This window comes from Mytilus galloprovincialis, chromosome 1 (genome assembly GCF_965363235.1).
Source record: "Mytilus galloprovincialis chromosome 1, xbMytGall1.hap1.1, whole genome shotgun sequence".
In the NCBI taxonomy this organism is placed as follows: domain Eukaryota; kingdom Metazoa; phylum Mollusca; class Bivalvia; order Mytilida; family Mytilidae; genus Mytilus; species Mytilus galloprovincialis.
Window position 1 is genome coordinate 76300974 of NC_134838.1, and position 23471 is coordinate 76324444.

At 32.0% G+C, this 23471-nt stretch overlaps 1 protein-coding gene across 3 annotated transcripts in view; it reads left to right on the plus strand.

The window, feature by feature from the left end:
* The window catches only part of LOC143084114 (multiple PDZ domain protein-like), a 168947-nt gene that overhangs the window by 132102 nt on the left and 13374 nt on the right, over positions 1-23471 (plus strand). For all 3 annotated transcript variants that reach the window (XM_076260524.1, XM_076260532.1, XM_076260538.1), the window contains 11 exons: positions 3913-4109; positions 4950-5044; positions 8890-8956; positions 10472-10570; positions 11681-11779; positions 17131-17205; positions 18622-18751; positions 20384-20544; positions 20974-21057; positions 22064-22288; positions 23148-23264. In XM_076260524.1, coding sequence (XP_076116639.1) covers positions 3913-4109; positions 4950-5044; positions 8890-8956; positions 10472-10570; positions 11681-11779; positions 17131-17205; positions 18622-18751; positions 20384-20544; positions 20974-21057; positions 22064-22288; positions 23148-23264 — 1349 coding nt within the window. The remainder of the gene's footprint in view (positions 1-3912; positions 4110-4949; positions 5045-8889; positions 8957-10471; positions 10571-11680; positions 11780-17130; positions 17206-18621; positions 18752-20383; positions 20545-20973; positions 21058-22063; positions 22289-23147; positions 23265-23471) is intronic.

Genomic DNA, 23471 nt, shown 5'->3' on the forward strand with positions numbered 1-23471 from the left:
TATGACTCTCAGCAGAACCGACCTAAATATTTTAATTGACGTAAAATAGATATTATAAAAAATTTGGCATGGTATTATGTACAATATGTTTTTTATCTCAACCTCAGTCTGCACCAAAAATTTTTTCAACTACTAGTCTGAAGACCAATATCCTGACATTTTTCTTATTGATCCAAACAAAATTTTGCAAAAACTTACTAGTCCGAATGAAATTTTACTAGTCTGGGGCATCGGACTAGTGGCTAACCGTGCAGACTGCAACCTCTGCATAGTCTTGATCAGTGGAATTTAATAAGAGGTTGAATGATCAGAGTCTCAAGTTCATATAGTTCCTTTATTCTTATGTTTGAAGACCTGGAATGACTAGAGCTTCTATTTCAAAGATTGCCAATAGTGTGTCACGAGGTTGAATGATCAGATCCTCAAGTTCATTTATTGCTGTTATTGTTGAAGACCTAGAATGACTAGAGCCACTATTTCATAGATTGCTATAGGTATAACACAGCACTAACGACCAGAGCCCTGTTTCAATGATTTGTATGCCCCTGCCGTAGTTGATGGGGCTTAACACTTTCACTCCTTGAATTCATTTTTTTCGCAGGATTTGAAATTTATTTGCAAGGGCCATTTGCCTGACTGGAATAAATTTGACAATCTGTGAATGACCAAAGCCTCTCTTTCATTTTAAGATATCCATTAGTGTGGCAGAGGTGGAAAGATCAGAGCCTCTGTTTCATAGATTTCCATTACTATGGCAGTGGTTGAATTGCAATAGCCTTTGTTTCATAGATTGCTGTTAGTATGACAAAAATGCCTACTTGAAGAGTTTTTAGGATATGACCTCTTCAGAATGGATAAAAATATGGATATCAATTGTTGATCCATAACATGTTTAAAGCAACTATTTATTAAATGACTAATTTATTTTGATGATATTTACATAAATTTAGGATGCAAATGTACTCAGTAGCAGTATGAATGGTAAATCCAAAAATGCTGACATTGATAATATGTAATCAAACAATCATTTAATACTAGGTCTATTATATAGATAGACATTGTAAGCATGTAATAAGAAAGTCTTATTATATAATTAAGATATACAATGATACAAATCCAAGGTCAACATCTATTACAGAAGGATTTGTCATGTTGCTGCAATATGAATATAGGTATAGACATTGTCTGAGCATGATAATCTATCTAATAGAGGATAAAAAGAGTATATATGTATTATTGCAATTGCTGAAACTTGAATTTTGTTAATATTTTGTGTAGTTAAATATAGGAAAGGTCAATTATATCTGCTTTAATTTCAAATGTTAGTGGTATAATGTCCTTGGATTTTATGAAATTTAAATTATTTTGATTAAAAATGTTACACACATTTATTCAATATTTTCCTCATTTGATATAGAAAATTAAAAAAAATGAATACTCCCATACAAAAAATTATTGGCTGGGGATAACTTTGGACAAATCTAGATAAATTTAAATCAATTGTAAGGATGCATTTACTAATTTTAATATGAAGGTCATGTTGATTGACCTCTAATTTCATTTCTTGGTTTTATCATAGTCACACACAGTTATTACTCAGAACCAATAGCATCTTGCATGATCACTATCATTTTTGAAGCAGCTTTTCATCTTCAAATTATTCTCACCTTTCAATAATTAGCTCATCTAAAGATCTTTATGTAATTTCATTTATGCTTTCATGTGTGATATTTTTTTGTCTTCTGTGTGAAGAGCTACAGATGAATTTCTCTTTTTTTGTCTTCTGTGTGAAGAGTTACAGATGAATTTCTTGTCATCTTCAGTAGCTCAAGGTCTGTTACTACATCAAGATGTGACTTTGATCCATCAGGGAAAAGTATGATTATCTTTGTAATTATTAGATGTTTATCTGGTCTGTTAATTTAATCAGAAAACATAGTGTAAAACTTATCAATTCAGAAGTGAAGAGTGTTTAATGAGGTTTTCTGACAACAGGAAACCACATTTAGCATTTTTTAGCCAAGTATTACTTTTCCAGAATAAGCAGCTTTGAAATACAGTTTTTTGTATTTTCTTTTCTGACATGAGATAGTCATGATATAGTGGGGTGTCTTGCCATAGATTTTTTTAATCCTTGTCAGGTCATCATATCTTACTTCTATCTTTCCATGGCAAGAATGTATCAAATTTTTTTGACTTTTTTGTTTGATCTTGGCCAACTTTAATTCTGATAAAATTTAACCTTCAGTTATGTTATGTCTTTAGCAGTGTTTCTCAGATTGCAAAAATAAGATTTAAATATGATAAGACTTTTTAGTTAATCTTGTATGCATCTGCGTAAAGCACACAAACGCTTGTAGGTTTGAAGACAGACTTATTTGTCTGGGCACAGGCAACTGTAACATAAGATTTAAACTTAAGACTTTTTAGTTAATCTTTTATGTATCTCTGTAAAGCACACAAACGCTTGTAGGTTTGAGGACAGAATTACTTGTCTGGGTACAGGGAACTGTTACATAGTGGATCAGAAAGACAAGTCTAACTAAGCCTTTTAGTTGAGAAAAAAGTTTGTTTAGTCAGGAACAAAGCATAATACATTCATATAGACAGAGACATTGTATTATATGTCTCTGATATAGACATGACATAAATGTGATGTCATCCTGATTATGCATGTAATTTTGTCACAAGACATAAGCACACATCAATCAATCAATCTTTCCATATTCAAAATGTTCCTACAACAAGTACATTTTGTAATTGCAATTAGGTCTAGGAATCATCTTGTCTGCTTAATTAGCTAGTCCCCTAATGTAGAAAAACAAAAACAATGTTTAATTGCAGTTGTTTTCAAAGTGAAAACAGACATGACTTCTCTGCACTCTACCAGGATGTAGTTAAAAAACTTGTATATAAGATGACATGAGTTATGGTAACATTATAGCCTGTGCTAATTCCAAGTATCCAAGAATCCATGCGGTGAGACACCGATAGATCTGTGTTAATTTGTGACAACGATTTGTTTTATATAAAATACAAGTTCTAATGAACTGTAGAATATAATTGAATCTTGTTTATTAAGGTCAAACAATATTGTAATCAGGAAGTATTGCATTGTGGGACTTTTATATAACATTTATTGATTGGCTCCAATCTTTAAATTATATTTAAAGTCTTTTTAAACCAGAGTTGTGTAACCTTTAGAAAAATACTTTAGGGCACAATTGTTTTCACTTCTGGTATATTGTTTTCTATACATACCAGGGTATTAAAGCTGATATTAAAGCTGAAAGTGCTAAATAAATGAGAAGTTGAACTTTAGGGAGCTTCTAGTTATTAGACCAAGGAACAGTGTTAAAAGACACTTATACAGGTTGTGCTCATTGTTAAAGGCTGCATAGTGATGATGTCAATCATATCACCACTTATAATTTTTATATTTAAATACATATCACTCATTTGATGAGGTAAACCGTTTCCAACAGATTGAACATTTTGTTCTAATGTTGTACTGTTACACCACTGTCTCAGGTTAGGACAAGGATGAGTACTCAAAAACATGTAAACACTATTACATTCTTAATGTGCCTGTCTCAAAGTAGATGTTTGTAGTCAAGTGTTAGTTGTTTGTTGCCGTCTGCTAAATTGTTTTTCACATTAGCTTACATCAGACTGCAGTTTTCTCTTTTTGAATTTAATATTCTGTTATCCCAGTTTCCCAGGACCTTTTCTAGCTTTTTATATTCATTATGGATTTTGCTCTTTGTTGAAGATTATATTGTGACATTTTGTTGTTTACAGCCTTGTCCTTTGGTCTCTGGTGGATAGAGGTCTAATTGCAAATCAAACTTCATTTACTTATTTCTATATTTATATAATTTCATTATATATGTATTGTATTTTTATTTGCAGAGAGAGTTCTCAGAAGATATGGTGACTTAGGAGGTGAAGTTCATTTAGTGGACTTGACAAAAGGAGGCAATGGGTTAGGTATCAGTTTAGCAGGGAACAAGGATCGTAACACAATGAGTGTGTTCGTGGCTGGTATCCAACCAGAAAGTGTGGCAGCTAAAGATGGACGTATTGAAATTGGAGATGAATTATTAGAGGTATGAGTCGAATTCTTAACTTGCTCAAGAATTTGAAATTTTAAGATTTATGTCAGGGAAAATACCTTTCTCACATATGAGTTTAGTTCAGGATGAGAGAGTAAAAAACGACTTTGTGCAATAGTCCGCTATAAAAGACCCTTGAATTGACAAATGTAAAACAATTCAAACGAGAAAACTAACGGCCTTATTTATATATGAACAAGAACTAAAAACAAATATGTAACACATCATCAGCAAACGACAACCACTGAATTACAGGCTCCTGACTTGGAACAGGCACATACATACAGAATGTGGCGGGGTTAAACTTGTTAGCAGGACATTTTTGCTTCTGAATGCTTACTCACATACCTTATATAATTGTATAGGATTAGAAACTTACTTTGACATATTGTCAAATTTAAGCTGAAGGTCCTTTTGATTTTAATTTTTAGTTCATCAAGTAAAAAGTTATTTTCAAAGATACAAAATATTGCTCATATAAAGTATAATTTCAAATTCTCTTTAGAAGTCATTTTAGGTTATTATAACAGAAACATGGAATAAAAAAGCAATAAAAGTTCAAATCAATTGATCTCGAAACATTATTTTATAAAAACAGACATAAATTGTTAGAAATTGCATACATTCTAGCTGCTTTTGATCAAATCTAAATCAGAGACATATATATTAGTGAAAGTTGAAATAAAACATAATTCAAAAAAGAATAAAGCCGACAGATTTTCACTTGATGTAAAATAAATCATTATTGTTGCTTAATTTGTACATTATGTTCAAATTTCATTGTTCTTGGTGAGAAAATATTGATTTGAAATTTGAATTTGATTATAATTTTAGGTTAATGGGCAGGTGCTATATGGCAGAAGTCATTTGAATGCCTCAGCTATCATCAAAATGGTATCAACTAATGTAGTAAAAATAGTTCTAGTCAGGTAAGGATAGAGAAATAGTGCAAACCAGTTTATTTCCTTTTATTTAACATTTTCTAACAGACGTTGCAGAAATCTTGTTTCACAATTTCAACTCTGTTGGTGCGTTCATACAAGAAAGGGTCCAAGATTGGCAAAGTTTGATTTACAGCCACTTTCTTTTTGTACTCACAAAATTTGTATTAATAAATTTCTCTTGACAATCAGTTGGTTAATAATAGTTGCAGCAGAATGATATGATAGAAAAGTGGGTCTCATTGAGGTCTAAGCGTGACGCGGGATTGTCGATTTTTTGTAAGTGGGACACGTGAAAGTAAAATTATTGTGGCGTGAAAACGGGACTAGCGGGACCAGGGAAATGACAAAAAAATGGGAATTGCTTACGTACATAGTGTAAGCGGGATACGGGAATCTGACAAAACAGTAAGCGGGATCTGGGATAGGAACCACCCAATGAGACCCCAGAAAAGAGTTCTTAGGCAATATCATCCTTTAAACTCTGTAGGCAATAACATCCTTCAAACTGTATAGGCAATAACATCCCTCAAACTAGATAGACAATAACACCCTTCAAACTAGATAGACAATAACACCCCTCAAACTCTGTTTGCAACAATCTGTTTGCAACAATCTGTTTGCAACAATATCCTGCAAACTATATAGAAAATAACACCCTCTAGCTCTGTCGGTATTTACATCCCTCAAACTGTGGACAATAACATCCCTCTTGCTTTGTAGGCTTTAACATCCTTCAAACTCTGTTGGCAATTACATTCTTCAAACTGGTGGCAATAACATCCCTCAAACTGTAGGCAATAACAACCCTCTTGCTTTGTAGGCAATAACATCCCTCTTGCTTTGTAGGCAATAACATCCCCCTTGCTTTGTAGGCAATACCATCCTTCAAACTCTATTGGCAATAACATCCCTCAAACTCTGTAGGCAATACCATCCTTCAAACTATGTAGGCAAAAACATCTCTCAAACTGTGTAGGCAATAACATCCCTCAAACTCTGTAGGCAATATCATCCTTCAAACTCTGTGGGCAATAACATCCTTCAAACTGTAGGCAATTACATCCCTCTTGCTTTGTAGGCAATACCGTCCTTCAAACTCTATTGGCAATAACATCCCTCAAACTCTGTAGGCAATACCATCCTTCAAACTATGTAGGCAATAACATCTCTCAAACTCTGTAGGCAATAACATCCCTCAAACTCTATAGGCAATAACATTCTTCAAACTCAGTAGGCAATACCATCCTTCAAACTCTATTGGCAATAACATCCCTCAAACTCTGTAGGCAATACCATCCTTCAAACTATGTAGGCAAAAACATCTCTCAAACTGTGTAGGCAATAACATCCCTCAAACTCTGTAGGCAATAACATCCTTCAAACTCAGTAGGCAATAACATTCCTCAAACTCTGTAGGCAATAACATCCTTCAAACTCTGTAGGCAATAACATCCTTCAAACTCTGTAGGCAATATCATCCTTCAAACTCTGTGGGCAATAACATCCTTCAAACTGTAGGCAATTACATCCCTTTTGCTTTGTAGGCAATACCGTCCTTCAAACTCTATTGGCAATAACATCCCTCAAACTCTGTAGGCAATACCATCCTTCAAACTATGTAGGCAATAACATCTCTCAAACTCTGTAGGCAATAACATCCCTCAAACTCTATAGGCAATAACATCCTTCAAACTCAGTAGGCAATAACATCCCTCAAACTCTGTAGGCAATAATATCCTTCAAACTCTGTAGGCAATAATATCCTTCAAACTCTGTAGGCAATAACATCCTTCAAACTCTGTAGGCAATAACATCCTTCAAACTCTGTAGGCAATAATATCCTTCAAATCTGTAGGCAATACCATTCTTCAAACTCTGTAGGCAATAACATCTTCAAACTTTGTAGGCTGTTACATCCTTCAAACTCTGTAGGCAATAACATCCCTCAAACTCTGTGGGCCATTACATCATTGGAACTCTTTAGGCAGTATAGGAAATAACATCCCTCAATCTCTGTAGGCAATAACCTTCCTCAAACTCTGTAGGCAATGATATTCCTCTTCCTCTGGGGGTAATAATTACATAATAGTTCTTGAATAACTGGTCATTATCATGATATATGGACTGCCCACAGGACAGTGGTATTGACTAAGATAGTGATAATGACTGAGCCAAAGGCGAGTTCATTATCGCTGTCACAGTCAATACCACTGTCCTACGGGTTTTTGTTGTTAGTCTTTCTACCTGATCAATTTGGCAATGGCTAAAACATGGTACAGATGCCTTTTCTCCTCTTTGATCATCAGATTTATGTCCAACTTTTAGAGTAGAGATGCATCTAGATTTGCAGATTTTTTCAAAATGTGGTAGCCCATGGGTCATTACACCCTAGGGCAAAAGCTGCAAGTACTTATGAGTTTTAAAATCTTCATATCTATTTGAACAATCATAAACTTTGTATTTATTCATCCCCTTTTTGAGTCAATAAAGTTTTTAATCATGGCAACAGGATTAATTACAAGACAAAATAACAAGTCAATAACAATGAAGTAAACATATTGTAGGGATTCTGTTGACAGATTAATGTATGTAAACACATGATTTTACATGGTTAAGAATGAACTTATTGTACTAAACTCAACTTAATTCATTTTATTAGAAGTGATGCATAACATTTTGATTTATCTTCTTTGAAAATTCTACACAGCATTTCATTTCCTGACAACAACAAAATTTCTTGTGAAACAAATCATACTCAAAATCATTAATAATAATATATTTGCATTGCAATCACTTCATACTTACTGAAAATAAGAACATTTTTTGTTGAAAATTATGAAAAGAAAATTATTATTAACACACAACTGAAAATGAAGGGTTTAAGATTTTCCAAGTGTTTTCTGTGCTTATATACATGGATTTGAACAGGGTTATAGAAGTTTTGTTTCTGTGGTTTAATTATAAAAAAAAACCTTTTAAGTTACCAAGCTGAAAGTAGAATTTTAATTTGGAAGTTAAGTTCTGCTTTTATTACAACTGTAAATAATGGAATTTTTACTGAAATATAAAATTTATTAATTTTAACATGGTATTAATTTTGAATTTACATTAATCCCTCCTTATCTAAGAAACAAATATTTAACACAAAAACTTGAACCATACAATAGCTGATATAGGTTCCTGAAAGTTGAAACATAATTATTAACAAAAATTTACAAAAGACAATCACAGAATGTCTGATTTCTAGTCTGGGATATTACCTTTTTCCAAAATGGACAGAAATATGGCCTATATGACCAAAAAATGTAACCTTATAAATATATACTGTGATGCTTATCTTTTGCATACTTTACAGGAAATGTTTCCATCATATACAAATATTTTTTATGCCCCCATTTATGGGCATTATGTTTTCTAGTCTGTGCATCCATTCGTTCGTCTGTCCGTCTGTTCGTCCGTCGTACTGTTCGTCCGTCTGTCCCGCTTCAGGTTAAAGATTTTGGTCAAGGTAATTTTTGATGAAGTTGAAGTCCAATCAACTTGAAACTTAGAACACATGTTCCCTATGATATGATCTTTCTAATTTTAATGCCAAATTAGAGTTACCCCATTTTCACGGTCCACTGAACATAGAAAATTATAGTGCAGAAGGGGCATCTGTGTACTAGGGACACATTCTTGTTTAAAAGTGCAAGAAAGATTTGTACTTCCTGCTAGTTTTCAGTCAATATATATAGTTTCCTTCACAACCTTTTCAAGTATTTCTCTATGATTGTATCTATATAATACCAGCTTGTTTCTTAATTTTGGATGATTGTTTTATTTTGTAGAAGAGAAGATAACTTAGATCAAATGGCAGTGAAACCTCTAAGATCTTATCCTCCAGGATCCACAGAAGTAAGTTAGGATTTCTTAGATAATAAAACATTAAAAGTATCAACAAGCAACAGAATGAGTTGCTGAATGTTGATTTTAACATCTAATTAGCCTTATAATTTTGGTTGATTATAACACAGAGGTTCTGCATGTTGAGGGCCTGCATTATATTGTGAGAGAAGTCTGAGAAAAGTTATTTCACAATATAGGCATACAGAGTAATACTAAATATGTGAAAGGCATAACATTGTCAACAGTTGTGTCATGATCCTAAAAATTATTACAAAACAATGAAATTGAGAATGGAAATAGGGAATGTGTCAAAGAGACAACAACCTGACTGAAGAGTGAATAAACACAGTATGTTTTAGTTACTGGTATTTGGACCACAGCAATTAAGATCTAGTGGACATACAAATGCTGGGCAACTGTTGACGAGGCTGCTGGTGCATCTGTGCATCAATGCCTCTTTCCGTCAATCTGCCTTATAAGCACTATCATCTTTAGAATTTTCAAATGGATTTTGATGAGCTCCGTCTTTCAGAATATATACATTATAATGAAATCTTTTTTTACACATTAAACTTAACTCTTCTGAATGGTAAAATTTATTAACATTCATGTTGATAATACTTATTATGATTGGTTAATACCAATGAGACAGTAATCCATATTTAATATCAACATATAATGAGCAGTTAGTGTGGCTTTTAATGATAAAATAGTATTTTACAATGGATTATAGTATTTTTATTACATGTATTCCCTTGCATTAAATCTGGTTTATTACTGTCAGTGATTGTTATAAAAATGAAGATAAGAATACTTTTGAGATATTTGAGCTGAATTGGATAGTAATCAAACTGATGCGAGTGCACATATACAAGTGCACGTATACATGTACATATGTTAGACTGTGCTTGATTTTCGACCATTCAAAGAGTGCATTTGTTTCTAACCCAAAATTATGTCATCGATGACTATGGTTTAGTAAACGTTAAGCTGCTAGAAACAAATACATCGTTTAATAAACTTTATCGACCTCACGTAGTCAGACAGAAATAGATTACACTCACGCACTGTAAACAAACAGGTAAAAGTGCCGGAAATAAATAACCAAGACTTTGCAAAAACAACACGTGCTCGTAATTATTTAAACGACAGATGCAGAAACAAATATATCGTTTACACGTCTCAACGATAAACGATCAACGACTACGCGACTGTTTTGCGAGTACATCGTTTATGTGAACGATGTCAACGTTGACCAAGAAAAGTAAGAAACAAATGGATTAAACGACTACGCGCGTAATCGTTTACATCGTTTAGGTTAGAAACAAATGCGCTCTAATATGAATGATGATTTTTGTAGGGTTCTCACATCAACTCAGTTTTCAATCAGTTATAGATTTTGCTTATATATTTTCCAACCCAAAATAGGAAAACCGATGTATGGATATTGATTTGCATACAGTTGATTTTTATAGGACGCAGATGATTTTATACATGTTGATATATATATTTTATACATTGTAGGATATATCTACGTCCCCTTCACCTCCCAAGAAGCCAGTTACCTCCCCTGAAAACATTCCTTCTTCACTTGATGTTGTCCAAGTAGTCTCCCTTATAAAGGTATGTAAAAATGTATGGCTAGTCACTAAGTACAAGAAATTGTTTGCTGTGATCATTTTATGCCAGATTCTGTAATATTGGCAATCTCATGAAAATAAGTCACTGGTAATAAATATAAAAAAAATTGAAATATGCTTTCAAGATGGTAACTTTAGTTTTTATTGCTTAATTAAAACAAAAATTATACATAAGAAAGTAAAAACAAAAGGGAAAAATTCCTGTGTAAAGGTCAGTTGGTCACAAGTGAAGGTCACAGTTGCTAAAGATAACTGTACATAGTATGAAATATTTCAAAATCTGGAATCTAGATCAAATCTATTTTTTTTTTTTGGAATGTGCTTTTTGGCCAGGATCATAGGTTTTTTGGTCTACAAAAAAGAGGACCCAGAAGGGTTTCTTTATATCTAGGCACTGGAGTAAGCATTTATAACAAATGAATTAAACAAAATTGAATACAAGTAAGTATATGGAATAAGAATTTCAAGATTTAACTTGTCTTATTTGTTAGTACATGTACAAGCATACTAGAAAACAAGATCATATAAATGTCTCTTTTTTTTCATGTATCAATTTTCTTTAGACTTAAAGTAACCAGTATTGATAGAATTTTTAAGTTTGAAGCTGGTTTGTTTATTTTATTTGCTAGGTTAGCATTTCAAAACATGTTCATGTTAATGAGAATATCTCTTTGCTATTATTCATTCATTTATCATGAATTTGTTTATAAATCACATGTTTGGTGCAGTGTTATACATGTAGCTTATACAACATTGAATTGATCATCTGTCTTTTCTCCAGCTTTTTCTCAACTTTTATAACATCAAGTTCATATTTGAATCAGGTACTAGTTTGGCAGTACAATGTACCAGGATAAAATGAGTTATTCACTGAGTTTGAATAACAGAAAAGTGAGTTATTGAGTGAGATGAATTAACAGAATACATGTAGAAAATTCATGTTCCATCATATTGCAATTTTTGAAAGTGAAAAAATATCTGGAGAAAACACAGGTAAATGTGTAAATACATGTATATTTGAGCTTTTGTGGTGATAAAAGTTGATGATTTATTTAAATGCCAGGCTCATGGAATTGTATATGTTTTAATGTAGGGAGTGTCTGGATTAGGTTTTGCAATCGTAGAAGATATGCGAGATAATCGTCAAGGCATTTATATTCGCAGTATAACACAAGGTGGTGTCGCAGCTAAGGTATGCTATTCATAGATATATCAAAATCCTGAATCTCTAGTAAAGAATCAAGTCTCAAAAAGTAATCTCAAAGGATCAAAAATAGTTTTTTTTATTTTAAACATCATTTGGATTGACATTTCCAAATAATAATATGAAGGCCATTCCCATAAAACGATAAAAAGCAAACTTATAAAAAAGAAGATGTAGTATGATTGCCAATGAGACAACTATCCACAAAAGACCAAAATGACACAGACATTAACAACTATAGGTCACTGTACGGCCTTCAACAATGAGCAAACCCCATACCGCATAGTCAGCTATAAAAGGCCCCGATAAGACAATATAAAACAATTCAAACGAGAAAACTAACAGCCTTATTTATGTCCAAAAAAAAAAATGAACGAAAAACAAATATGTAACACATAAACAAACGACAACCAGTGAATTACAGGCTCCTGACTTGGGACAGGCACATACATAAATAATGTGGCGGGTTTAAACATGTTAGTGGGATCCCAACCCTCCCCTAACCTGGGACACTGGTATAACAGTACAACAAAAGAACGAACTATAAAAATCAGTTGAAAAAGGCTTAACTCATCAGATGGACAAAAATACAAGTGGAAGTGGCCCGGTACTTATACGGTTTTTGTGACTTTTTTTCCTGTGACTTTTTTTCCGTTGACCACTTATACACCTTCTTTTACTACTTCTTAATCTGAATGAACAATTATTTAAAATATTTTATATCATTTTTTTTACCACAAGAGAAATACTTTAAATGAAAATAATACAGGGAAAATTGAAATGTATTTCTTTTTTATTTGTACTTTTGGAAAAAGAGACTTATGAAAAAGATCTCTCTAGTCCTTTTTATACGACCGCAAAAATTCAAAAAAATTTTTATACGACCGCAAAAATTGAAAATGTTTTGGTCGTATATTGGTATGATGTTGGCATCGTCGTCTGCATCGTCGTCTGCATCGTCGTCGTCGTCGTCCGAATACTTTTAGTTTTCGCACTCTAACTTTAGTAAAAGTAAATAGAAATCTATGAAATTTTAACACAAGGTTTATGACCACAAAAGGAAGATTGGGATTGATTTTGGGAGTTTTGGTCCCAACATTTTAGGAATTAGGGTCCAAAAAGGGCCCAAATAAGCATTTTCTTGGTTTTCGCACTATAACTTTAGTTTAAGTAAATAGAAATCTATGAAATTTTGACACAAGGTTTATGACCACAAAAGGAAGGTTGGGATTGATTTTGGGAGTTTTGGTTCCAACAGTTTAGGAATTAGGGGCCAAAAAAGGGCTTAAATAAGCATTATTCTTGGTTTTCGCACAATAACTTTAGTATAAGTAAATAGAAATTAATGAAATTTAAACACAAGGTTTATGACCACAAAAGGAAGGTTGGGATTGATTTTGGGAGTTGAGGTCCCAACAGTTTAGGAATTAGGGGCCAAAAAGGGGCCCAAATAAGCATTATTCTTGGTTTTCGCACCATAACTTTAGTATAAGTAAATAGAAATCTATGAAATATAAACACAAGGTTATGACCATAAAAGGAAGGTTGGGTTTGATTTTGGGAGTTTTTGTCCAAACAGTTTAAAAATAAGGGGCCCAAAGGGTCCAAAATTGAACTTTGTTTGATTTCATCAAAAATTGAATAATTGGGGTTCTTTGATATGCCGAATCTAACTGTGTATGTTGATTCTTAATTTTTGGTCACGTTTTCAAATTGGTCTACATTAAGGTCCAAAGGGTCCAAAATTAAACTTAGTTTGATTTTAACAAAAAATGAATCCTTGGGGTTCTTTGATATGCTGAATCTAAAAATGTACTTAGATTTTTGATTATTGGCCCAGTTTTCAAGTTGGTCCAAATCGGGGTCCAAAATTAAACTTTATTTGATTTCATCACAAATTGAATAATTGGGGTTCTTTGATATGCCAAATCTAACTGTGTATGTAGATTCTTAATTTTTGGTCCCGTTTTCAAATTGGTCTACATTAAAGTCCAAAGGGTCCAAAAATAAACTAAGTTTGATTTTAACAAAAATTGAATTCTTGGGCTTTTTTGATATGCTGAATCTAAACATGTACTTAGATTTTTGATTATGGTGCCAGTTTTCAAGTTGGTTCAAATCAGGATCCAAAATTATTATGTTAAGTATTGTGCAATAGCAAGAAGTTTTCAATTGCACAGTATTCAGCAATAGCAAGAAATCTTCAATTGCACAGTATTGTGCAATAGCAAGAAATTTTCAATTGCACAGTATTGTGCAATAGCAAGAAATCTTCAATTTCACAGTATTTTGCAATGGCAAATATTTTCAATTGCACAGTATTCCGCAATAGCAAGAAATATCTAATTGCACAATATTGTACAATAGCAAAAAATTTTCAATTGGAGTTATCTTTCTTTGTTCAGAATAGTAGTTGAATCAACTTAAATCATTGTTTTATACAATATACAATGTATATTCACTTTTACTACCAACTGATAAATTAAAACAATCTTTACCATTCAGTGATAACAAGTACTTTATTTTACATTTTAATATTTTATGATGTATTTAAATGAGTAGTTATTGTTGCAAACTCCATTAGAAATTTGAATTGAGATCAGTTTGGGAAATAGGGAAAGGGGGATGTGAAAAAAATGGGGGGGGGGGTTAAATTTTTCTCATTTCAGATTTCATAAATAAAAAGAAAATTTCTTCAAACACTTTAGTATAAGATAATAGAAATCTATGAAATTTTAACACAAGGTTTATGACCACAAAAGGAAGGTTTGGATTGATTTTAGGGGGTTTTGGTCCCAACGAATTAGGGTCCAAAAGGGTCCAAAATTAAAATTTGTTTGATTTCATCAAAAAATGAATTATAGGGATTCTTTGATATGCTGAATCTAAACATGTACTTAGATTTTTGATTATGGGCCCAGTTTTCAAGTTGGTCCAACTCAGGGTTCAAAATTATTATATTAAGTATTGGGCAATAGTAAGAAATTTTCAATTGCACAGTATTCCGCAACAGCAAGAAATCTTTAATTGCACAGTATTGTGCAATAGCAAGAAATTTTCAATTACACAGTATTGTGCAATAGCAAGAAATTTTCAATTGCACAGTTTTTATGAAATATTCTTTGAAAATTGGAGTTATCTTTCTTTGTCCAGAATAGTAGTTGAATCAACTTAAATCTTGTTTTATACAATGTACAATGTATAGTCACTTTTACTTCCAACTGATAAATTAAAACAATCTTTACCATTCAGTGATTACAAGCACTTTTTTTTACATTTTAATATTTTATGATGTATTTAAATGAGTAGTTATTGTTGCAAACTCCATTAGAAATTTGAATTGAGATCAGTTTTGGAATAAGGGAAAGGGGGATGTGAAAAAAAAATTGGGGGGGGGGGGGGGGGGGGTTAAATTTTTCTCATTTCAGATTTCATAAATAAAAAGAAAATTTCTTTTTTGAGAGGATTAATATTCAACAGCATAGTGAATTGCTCAAAGGCCAAAAAAAAAATTAAGGTCATTAGAACACATTCATTCTGTGTCAAAATCCTATGCTGTGTCAACTATTTAATCACAATCCAAATTTAGAGCTGAATCCAGCTTGAATGTTGTGTCCATACTTGCCCCAACCGTTCAGGGTTCGACCTCTGCGGTCATATAAAGCTGCGCCCTGCTCCCGGAGCATCTGGTTCATAATGGTATCTGTCTATCAGTTGTTCATTTATACAGCAATGGTACTAAATCAACAAAAAGGTTGTCATATGCTTTTTTCTGGAGATAATTACCACTGAACTGTTGGAAAATGTTAAGAATCGCCTTTTAAAAAATGATCTTTTTTTTAAAATTGTCTGTTGTGAAATCTATTGGACCCCAAAAAATAGAGGAAAAAAATAAAATGTACTTTTGCCGTTTTTATCTTAATTATTTTTTTAACACATAAACGATGGCGAATGACCGATTTTAATTCATCATTGAAATGTTTCAGTCATTTAAATTAATAAATAGAAATTTGCTACTTAAAGGATAAAGAGGTTTTAATAAAGAAGGAATAGGTACAATTGATTGGTACCCCTATCTTAATCAGTTATCCATTACGAATTTAACTACAAACTTGGCTATAATTTCATATATACATACCTGTCAACTGTCACTTGTGTGGGGGATTTCCCGCATGAAAGCTCCAAAACGGAAATTTTGAAAGAGCGATTTTGTCCACAATTTTAAACGAAACATTACATTTTACAATGGCTATTGACTTTTAAAAGAATGAAGAAGCCAAAAAACAACATAAAAATACGTTACAAGGCCCCCTTCATGGTTTCATAGAACTAAAAAAAACATCTTGCACGCAAATCCCCCATCGGCATTTTGAAAAGTTGGCAGGTATGTATGTATATAATCACCTAGCTTACAGGAAACAACAATTATATCCAAATCGGGCATCACTAAGTGAGTGGTTACTGGCTGTGTATATTGATGTAAGCAAACTTCTTAATTGTATAATTATTGTATGTTACATAACCCTCCCGCTGTTAATTTTAATTGTCCCCAATTGGTTTCCTCTTGTTATCTGAAATCCCTCTAATAAGTTGATATGATATTTAATACATTTAATAACTGTTTAAAATAACACTTTCCATTTATAGATAAAACATGTCTCTTATCATAATGACTGGTATTTAAATGCCAATTAATTATTTTGGTCACATATGGTAAATTGTTATTATAACTTAGCTGAATAAAGACCTGAAATGGGGGGGTCCATTTAAAACTTTCTAAATGGCTATAAAACTCTCAGGTAAATGGAATTTTATTCTTTAACGAAAAATATTTTGTTTTAGGCTAATCGTGGAAGTAAAATGAAAAATGTTATGTATATCTACATTCTCGTAAACCAAAGTAAAATAGTATAGAGACAAAGGGATGTACCAGTTCTTGTAAGGGAGTTGATGATTAAATTTTATTTTAACGACTTGTTGACATTTGACTAAAAGTATTCATAAACGAAATAGACAATATCGATAGCAATGTAGTTAATACAAATGTCAATAAAAATATATTCCATACCTGTCATTATTCAATTCACGTAGACCCCAAAAATGTTTTAATTAGAGAGAGATATGAAAAAAAAAAAAAAAAAAAAAAAAAACTTTATTTAATTCACAAAGACCCCAATATGTTTTAGTAGATTCAGTTTTTATCTCATAAATGCACCAAAGTTCAGATTTTTTTTTTATTTTTGTATTATCCATGTTTCTGGTAGGTCTTTGTGCTATATTACCCAAAATGCATTTGATCTTAAAATGGTGAATAGAGAGACAGTTTTAATCCATTGCAGGATGGCCAGTTAAGTGTAGGTGATCAGATATTAGAAGTTGGTGACAAGGAGCTCTATGAAGTACATTATGACAAGGTATTTATATGTTAAAAGACCATAGACTTCAGGAGCAGGAAGCTGTGTTTTAGGTCATCCTGATATGTTTTAGTAAAATAAATTTAAAAAAAAAGACCCCAAATAAGTTTATAGTATATATTACATCGTTTCTGTTACCAGTCCTTTTGTCCCTTATTTTCTGGCAACATAGGGTCCTCAGCGGCCTAGTGTTCTAAGTAGTTACTACTGTAATCGCTAGAAAGTCAACAATGAGGTTGTAAGTTGGAACCCTGCTTGTGTGGGTGCACTCGACCCTAATCTTGATTGACTAGGGTTGTCAGTTTCCCTATCTAAGGTCATGGTTTTCTTCAGGCACTTCTTCCACCAATAAAAAATGGCTACCAGGAATTAGCCCAAAATTGGCACTTAAAAGTGGATTAAAACACCAACAATCAGTTAATCAATCTAGCAACATAAGAATGCAGTTATGAGGAAAATTATGAAAAATACTGAATATTTGTCAGTTTTAATTTGTGAGCTACACGATATTGCAGACATTAAGATTTGACTGTGATGGTAAAAAAGTGTTAAAAACCAAGTGCAATTTTAAAGTTAAAAAAAAATTACTCCAAAATTTGTTATTGGTTAGTTTTGTTTTTAACTTTTTGACATTTTTTTTTTAAATGACTGAAAGCAACAACAATATTTTTATTCACAAAAAAAAAATGAGCAACCTAATTAATAATAATCTGTTATGTTTGAAGCGAAATAACAATAACAAATATAATCATCTTAGCAACTTTAAAGGATTGGCATATGTTTTGAATCTTGTGATTTTCTTAGGAAGTCAGTTGAATTAGTGTAGTAAGGAAAATGTTATCTTGTCTGTCACAGTTTTGTTTGAACAAAAGTAGGTGTTAAGAATATTAGCAGATGTGGACTAATATAAATGAAAGAGACAACTCCTACTACACAAATTTATCAACGAAAACATCCACAAGTCCCTATACAGCTTCAATCATGGACAAGTGCCTTCAATGTATGCAAGATTTTTAATTACCCTGGTTTAGGAACTATTTTGTATGACTTCATCCCACAACAGAAATATCATTGAATTTTCAATTTGTGATTTAAAAAATGCCTAATGATGGCTTTAGACTGCAGTTTTGATAGGATTTGATTAAAAAAAAAAATACAGGGTCATATATGTATATATATGTCATATGTTTGAAAATGACACTGGTAAAGTTCATAGTTGATAATCAACATGACAATGGTAGTTTATGAAGAATCTGTCATACATCATTAAAATGTAAACAATAATTTTGATATAAAAGAATGAATTGTTTATTTTATTAGTGTAATTAGGAATGTTTTTGACTGCAGTATACATTCAATGTGTGTTATTGACAGGGATAATTTTTAGAAAGTTAAGCCATTTTTCATATTTTTTAGGCAATAGAAATTTTAAGAAATAGTCAAGGAAAAGTCCGATTAAAAGTAAGAAAATGTGGAGTAGACACAATAAATTACAGCGGAAATAGTTCACACCCACCTGCAGTCTTTCAGTTGGACAGTATTACAGGTAAAGTGTATTCTTTTTATACATGTATAATCAAACATGCTTTAAGTTGCTGAAACTACCAGGATTTTAATCAAGTTGCAGAAGTTAGATTTGTGGTAGAAGTGACCAACAAAATCAACAAAACTCAGAGATGAAATTACATTGAAATTTAGAAAAAAATATTGAGTATTTTCATTGTACATGTTTTCAACACCAAAATAGAATATTTTTCACAGCCATTAGGGGCCAGGAGAACTATTGCTTTCATTTGTTGTTGATTTTAATGGTCCTCTGTCATTGTCTTTTTGAAAATCTTCTACTTTGAAACCCCTCAACAAATTTTAACAAAACTTGCTGTGATCTTTCTTTAATGTTTTTATTACAAATATTGTATAGTTTGTGTTTGTGTTTACCCACAATAGATAATACCCAATGTATTCTACTTGCTAGTTCAAGCCTTATTTCAACTTTACCCACAATAGACAATACCCAATGTATTCTACTTGCTAGTTCAAGCCTTATTTCAACTTTACCCACAATAGACAATATCCAATGTATTCTACTTGCGAGTTTAAGCCTTATTTCAACTTTACCTACAATAGATAATACCCAATGTATTCTACTTGCTAGTTCAAGCCTTATTTCAACTTAACCCACAATAGACAATACCCAATGTATTCTACTTGCTAATTTAAGCCTTATTTCAACTTTACCCACAATAGACAATACCCAATGTATTCTACTTGCTAGTTTAAGCCTTATTTCAACTTTACCCACAATAGATAATACCCAATGAATTCTACTTGCTAGTTCAAGCCTTATTTCAACTTTACCCACAATAGACAATACACAATGTATTCTACTTGCTAGTTTAAGCCTTATTTCAACTTTAACCACAATAGACAATATCCAATGTATTCTACTTGCTAGTTTAAGCCTTATTTCAACTTTACCCACAATAGACAATACACAATGTATTCTACTTGCTAGTTTAAGCCTTATTTCAACTTTACCCATAATAGATAATACCCAATGTATTCTACTTGCTAGTTCAAGCCTTATTTCAACTTTACCCACAATAGACAATACACAATGTATTCTACTTGCTAGTTTAAGCCTTATTTCAACTTTAACCACAATAGACAATATCCAATGTATTCTACTTGCTAGTTTAAGCCTTATTTCATCTTTACCCACAATAGACAATACACAATGTATTCTACTTGCTAGTTTAAGCCTTATTTCAACTTTACCCACAATAGATAATACCCAATGTATTCTACTTGCTAGTTCAAGCCTTATTTCAACTTTACCCACAATAGAAAATACACAATGTATTCTACTTGCTAGTTTAAGCCTTATTTCAACTTTAACCACAATAGACAATATCCAATGTATTCTACTTGCTAGTTTAAGCCTTATTTCAACTTTACCCACAATAGACAATACACAATGTATTCTACTTGCTAGTTCAAGCCTTATTTCAACTTTACCCACAATAGACAATACACAATTTATTCTACTTGCTAGTTCAAGCCTTATTTCAACTTTACCCACAATAGACAATACCAAATGTATTCTACTTTCTAGTTCAAGCCTTATTTCAACCATGCTTTCTCAATTATGATCAGATAATATTATTTGTTTTTTCAGGAGAGACTTCCACAGATCCAATGGAAGAAACAACTCCTCAGCCAGAAACCAATGATCCTAAAACCTGCCCAATTATTCCAGGGAGAGAGACCTATATAGAAATAGAGAAAGGCAGGACTGGACTGGGATTGAGTATAGTTGGTGGCAATGATACATTATTGGTATGAAGATCTTCATTATATGATGTATAATTTCAAACTATTCATTTTCATTCGATGTGTTTTTTTAACAGCACTGTGTTAAAATAATCAAAATGGAATCAAATACTATTTAAAAAGATATGGAGATGTGATATGATTGCTAATGAGATTACCATCTAGAATCAAATGATGTACAGCCTTGAACAATGACAAAAACCTATCCTTCACAGTTAGCCATAAAAGGCCTTGACATGAAAAATATATAACAATTTAAGTTAGTAAAAGAATGTCTTGATTTAAAACAATTCAATTTAAAAAAAAAAATAATTGACTGGTATGAAACAACAACGTTCACTAAATAACAAGCTTCTGACTTGTACATACAGAATATGGCTGGTTTAACATGTATATATGAGTTTACCTTTTTTACCTTGAACTTTTTTTCTATAGGGTGCTATAATTGTACATGAAGTTTATGAAGATGGGGCAGCTTCCAGAGATGGGAGGTTATGGGCTGGTGACCAAGTGTTAGAAGTAAGATACAGCATACAATCAATTTAGAAACAATCTATACCCATAATATTGAAAATATTTCAATTACAAAAAAAAATATGTAGCTCAAAACCATGTTATCAGTTATCGATAGCTAATTAATAAAAGTTTAAATAGAATTTCTCGCTACATTGAAGACCTGTTTGTGACCTTCTGCTGTTGTTTTTTTCTATGGTCGGGTTGTTGTCTTGACACATTCCCCATTTCCATTCTCAATTTTATTGCAGATGTAAGAATGTTTATGCTTCTTGTGACAGCTCCAAAATGTTGAAATAAACAAAAAAGTAACTGATACCTTGCATTTCGTTATTTTATTATTAAAAATATTTCTCTAATTCTTTGGAAATTATCCCTTTCTGAACCCATTGTATAAAAAAATTTAATCAACGTGTGGTTGCCGGTGATCTCAAAAGATCATTGGATGATTGGGTCATGACCTTTTTAGCTAACTGGATGAATCAAAATATGCAATAACAGGTGTTAATGAAATTGACAACTTCGTGCAATGTGAAAGGCACTCGAAGGGGGTTTTCGGTTAACAAAAAAAGAAAATGTATTTTTTAATCATTAGAGAAACAGATTCTTACATAATTACTCTTGGATTATCCGATTTATCCAATCTCGAAAGTTAAATTATAAATTTTAAAGTGTTGCCGAGGCTCTGACTTTTAAATTGATAATTTCTAATCAATGTAAGAATCTATATATCTAAGTCGTCCATACCAATGAACTAAGTAATGTCAGAGACACAAGATATAAATTACTGGAAATATAACATTTGTTTATTTCCCCTTTATTTTAAATGGTGCTTAATGTTTATATATATTATTTATTTGAAAATTATGCAGAAGTAAATGCCATCTTACAAATAAGTTCTGACATATCAAATGTTAAATTCAAAATTTGTTGATTATGAAAAAAAGTAGCAGGAAAAAGCTTGGTTTATGAATAATAAAATATATGTATTCATTGATATATTGTGTTGTAGGTGAACAATGAGGAATTACGAGAAGCTTCACATGATTATGCAATACAGGTGCTACGTCAGACTCCTGCTACCGTGGGAATTCTAGTCTTCCGTGACGATAATCAAGTCAAAGAAGAGGACATTTATGATATTTTTACAGTAGAACTCAATAAAAAACAAGGCCGTGGATTAGGTCTCAGTATTGTTGGCAAACGTAATGATGTTGGAGTTTATATATCAGACATCGTAAGTTATGTAGTGCAAATTATTGCAAGGTTTTTTTGTTTATGTGAATAATGTGACAGGATGAGTTTAGTCTTGGTTTAGCAATAATAAGTACTCTGAATTTGATACATTTCTTTATTTCAGACTTTCCAGAAATTGCAATACTTGATCTCACATCCTTAAAAAAAATGATAACTACATTCATTTACTGATGTTAAAACAATTATCAACCATTTATTGGTTATACAGTATTTATAGAAACTTAAGTTCAATCCACAGTCATATAATTGTTCAGGGGCCAGCTGAAGGACGCCTCCGGTTGCTGGAATTTCTTGCTACATTGAAGACCTGTTGGTGACCTTCTGCTGTTGTCTTTTCTATGGAAGGGTTGTTGTCTCTTTGACACATTCCCCATTTCCATTTTCAATTTTATATCAAATAAAACACATAAAAATTGATATTGCTGTAAAAAAATAATATCAACTCAACAGAAGTCAAATCAGCAACTAACCTCTAGGGGTTTCCAAACTGTGTCCAGTTGGAGGGAAATCTCTAACTTAAGACTGATGTCTTTTATTTAATCTATAAAATCATGTTGAAACAAACAAGGTCAGCTTAGTGTGTAAACATAGATATCACAACACAAAATATTGTTTTAAATTTTGAAGGGTTGCACATTGCTGTTACCGGTACATCATTCACAGATTTCTAACATTTAATACAACCTGTCTACTGCTCATGAAAAAATATCAAGGTTTATTTTGACATGGAGCAAGTAAATAATTTATCAGCTATATTGAAAATGTATGCTTTGAATGTTAATTTATAGAAATACCTGTTGACTTCTTTTTATTTTACCTAATACTGATTTTCTATATAGGTGAAGGGTGGAGTATCTGAATCTGATGGTAGACTGATGCAAGGTGATCAAATATTGGCTGTCAACGGTGAAGATATGCGAAATGCAACTCAGGAATATGCAGCTGCTGTCTTAAAGGTAGATAACTCTATTTTGGTACCAAGCAATTAAACATTAAAACAGTTTGTCTCATTTGAGCAATATTATAACTACCAAATCTGCAATTAAAATTGACAAAAATTTGTCATAGTGAAAGAAATATATGATTCAAATTAATTTTAGTTATGAATACAAATTTTTATGGTTTGTGAATCAGCTGTCATTTTCCTACCATATGAAATAAAA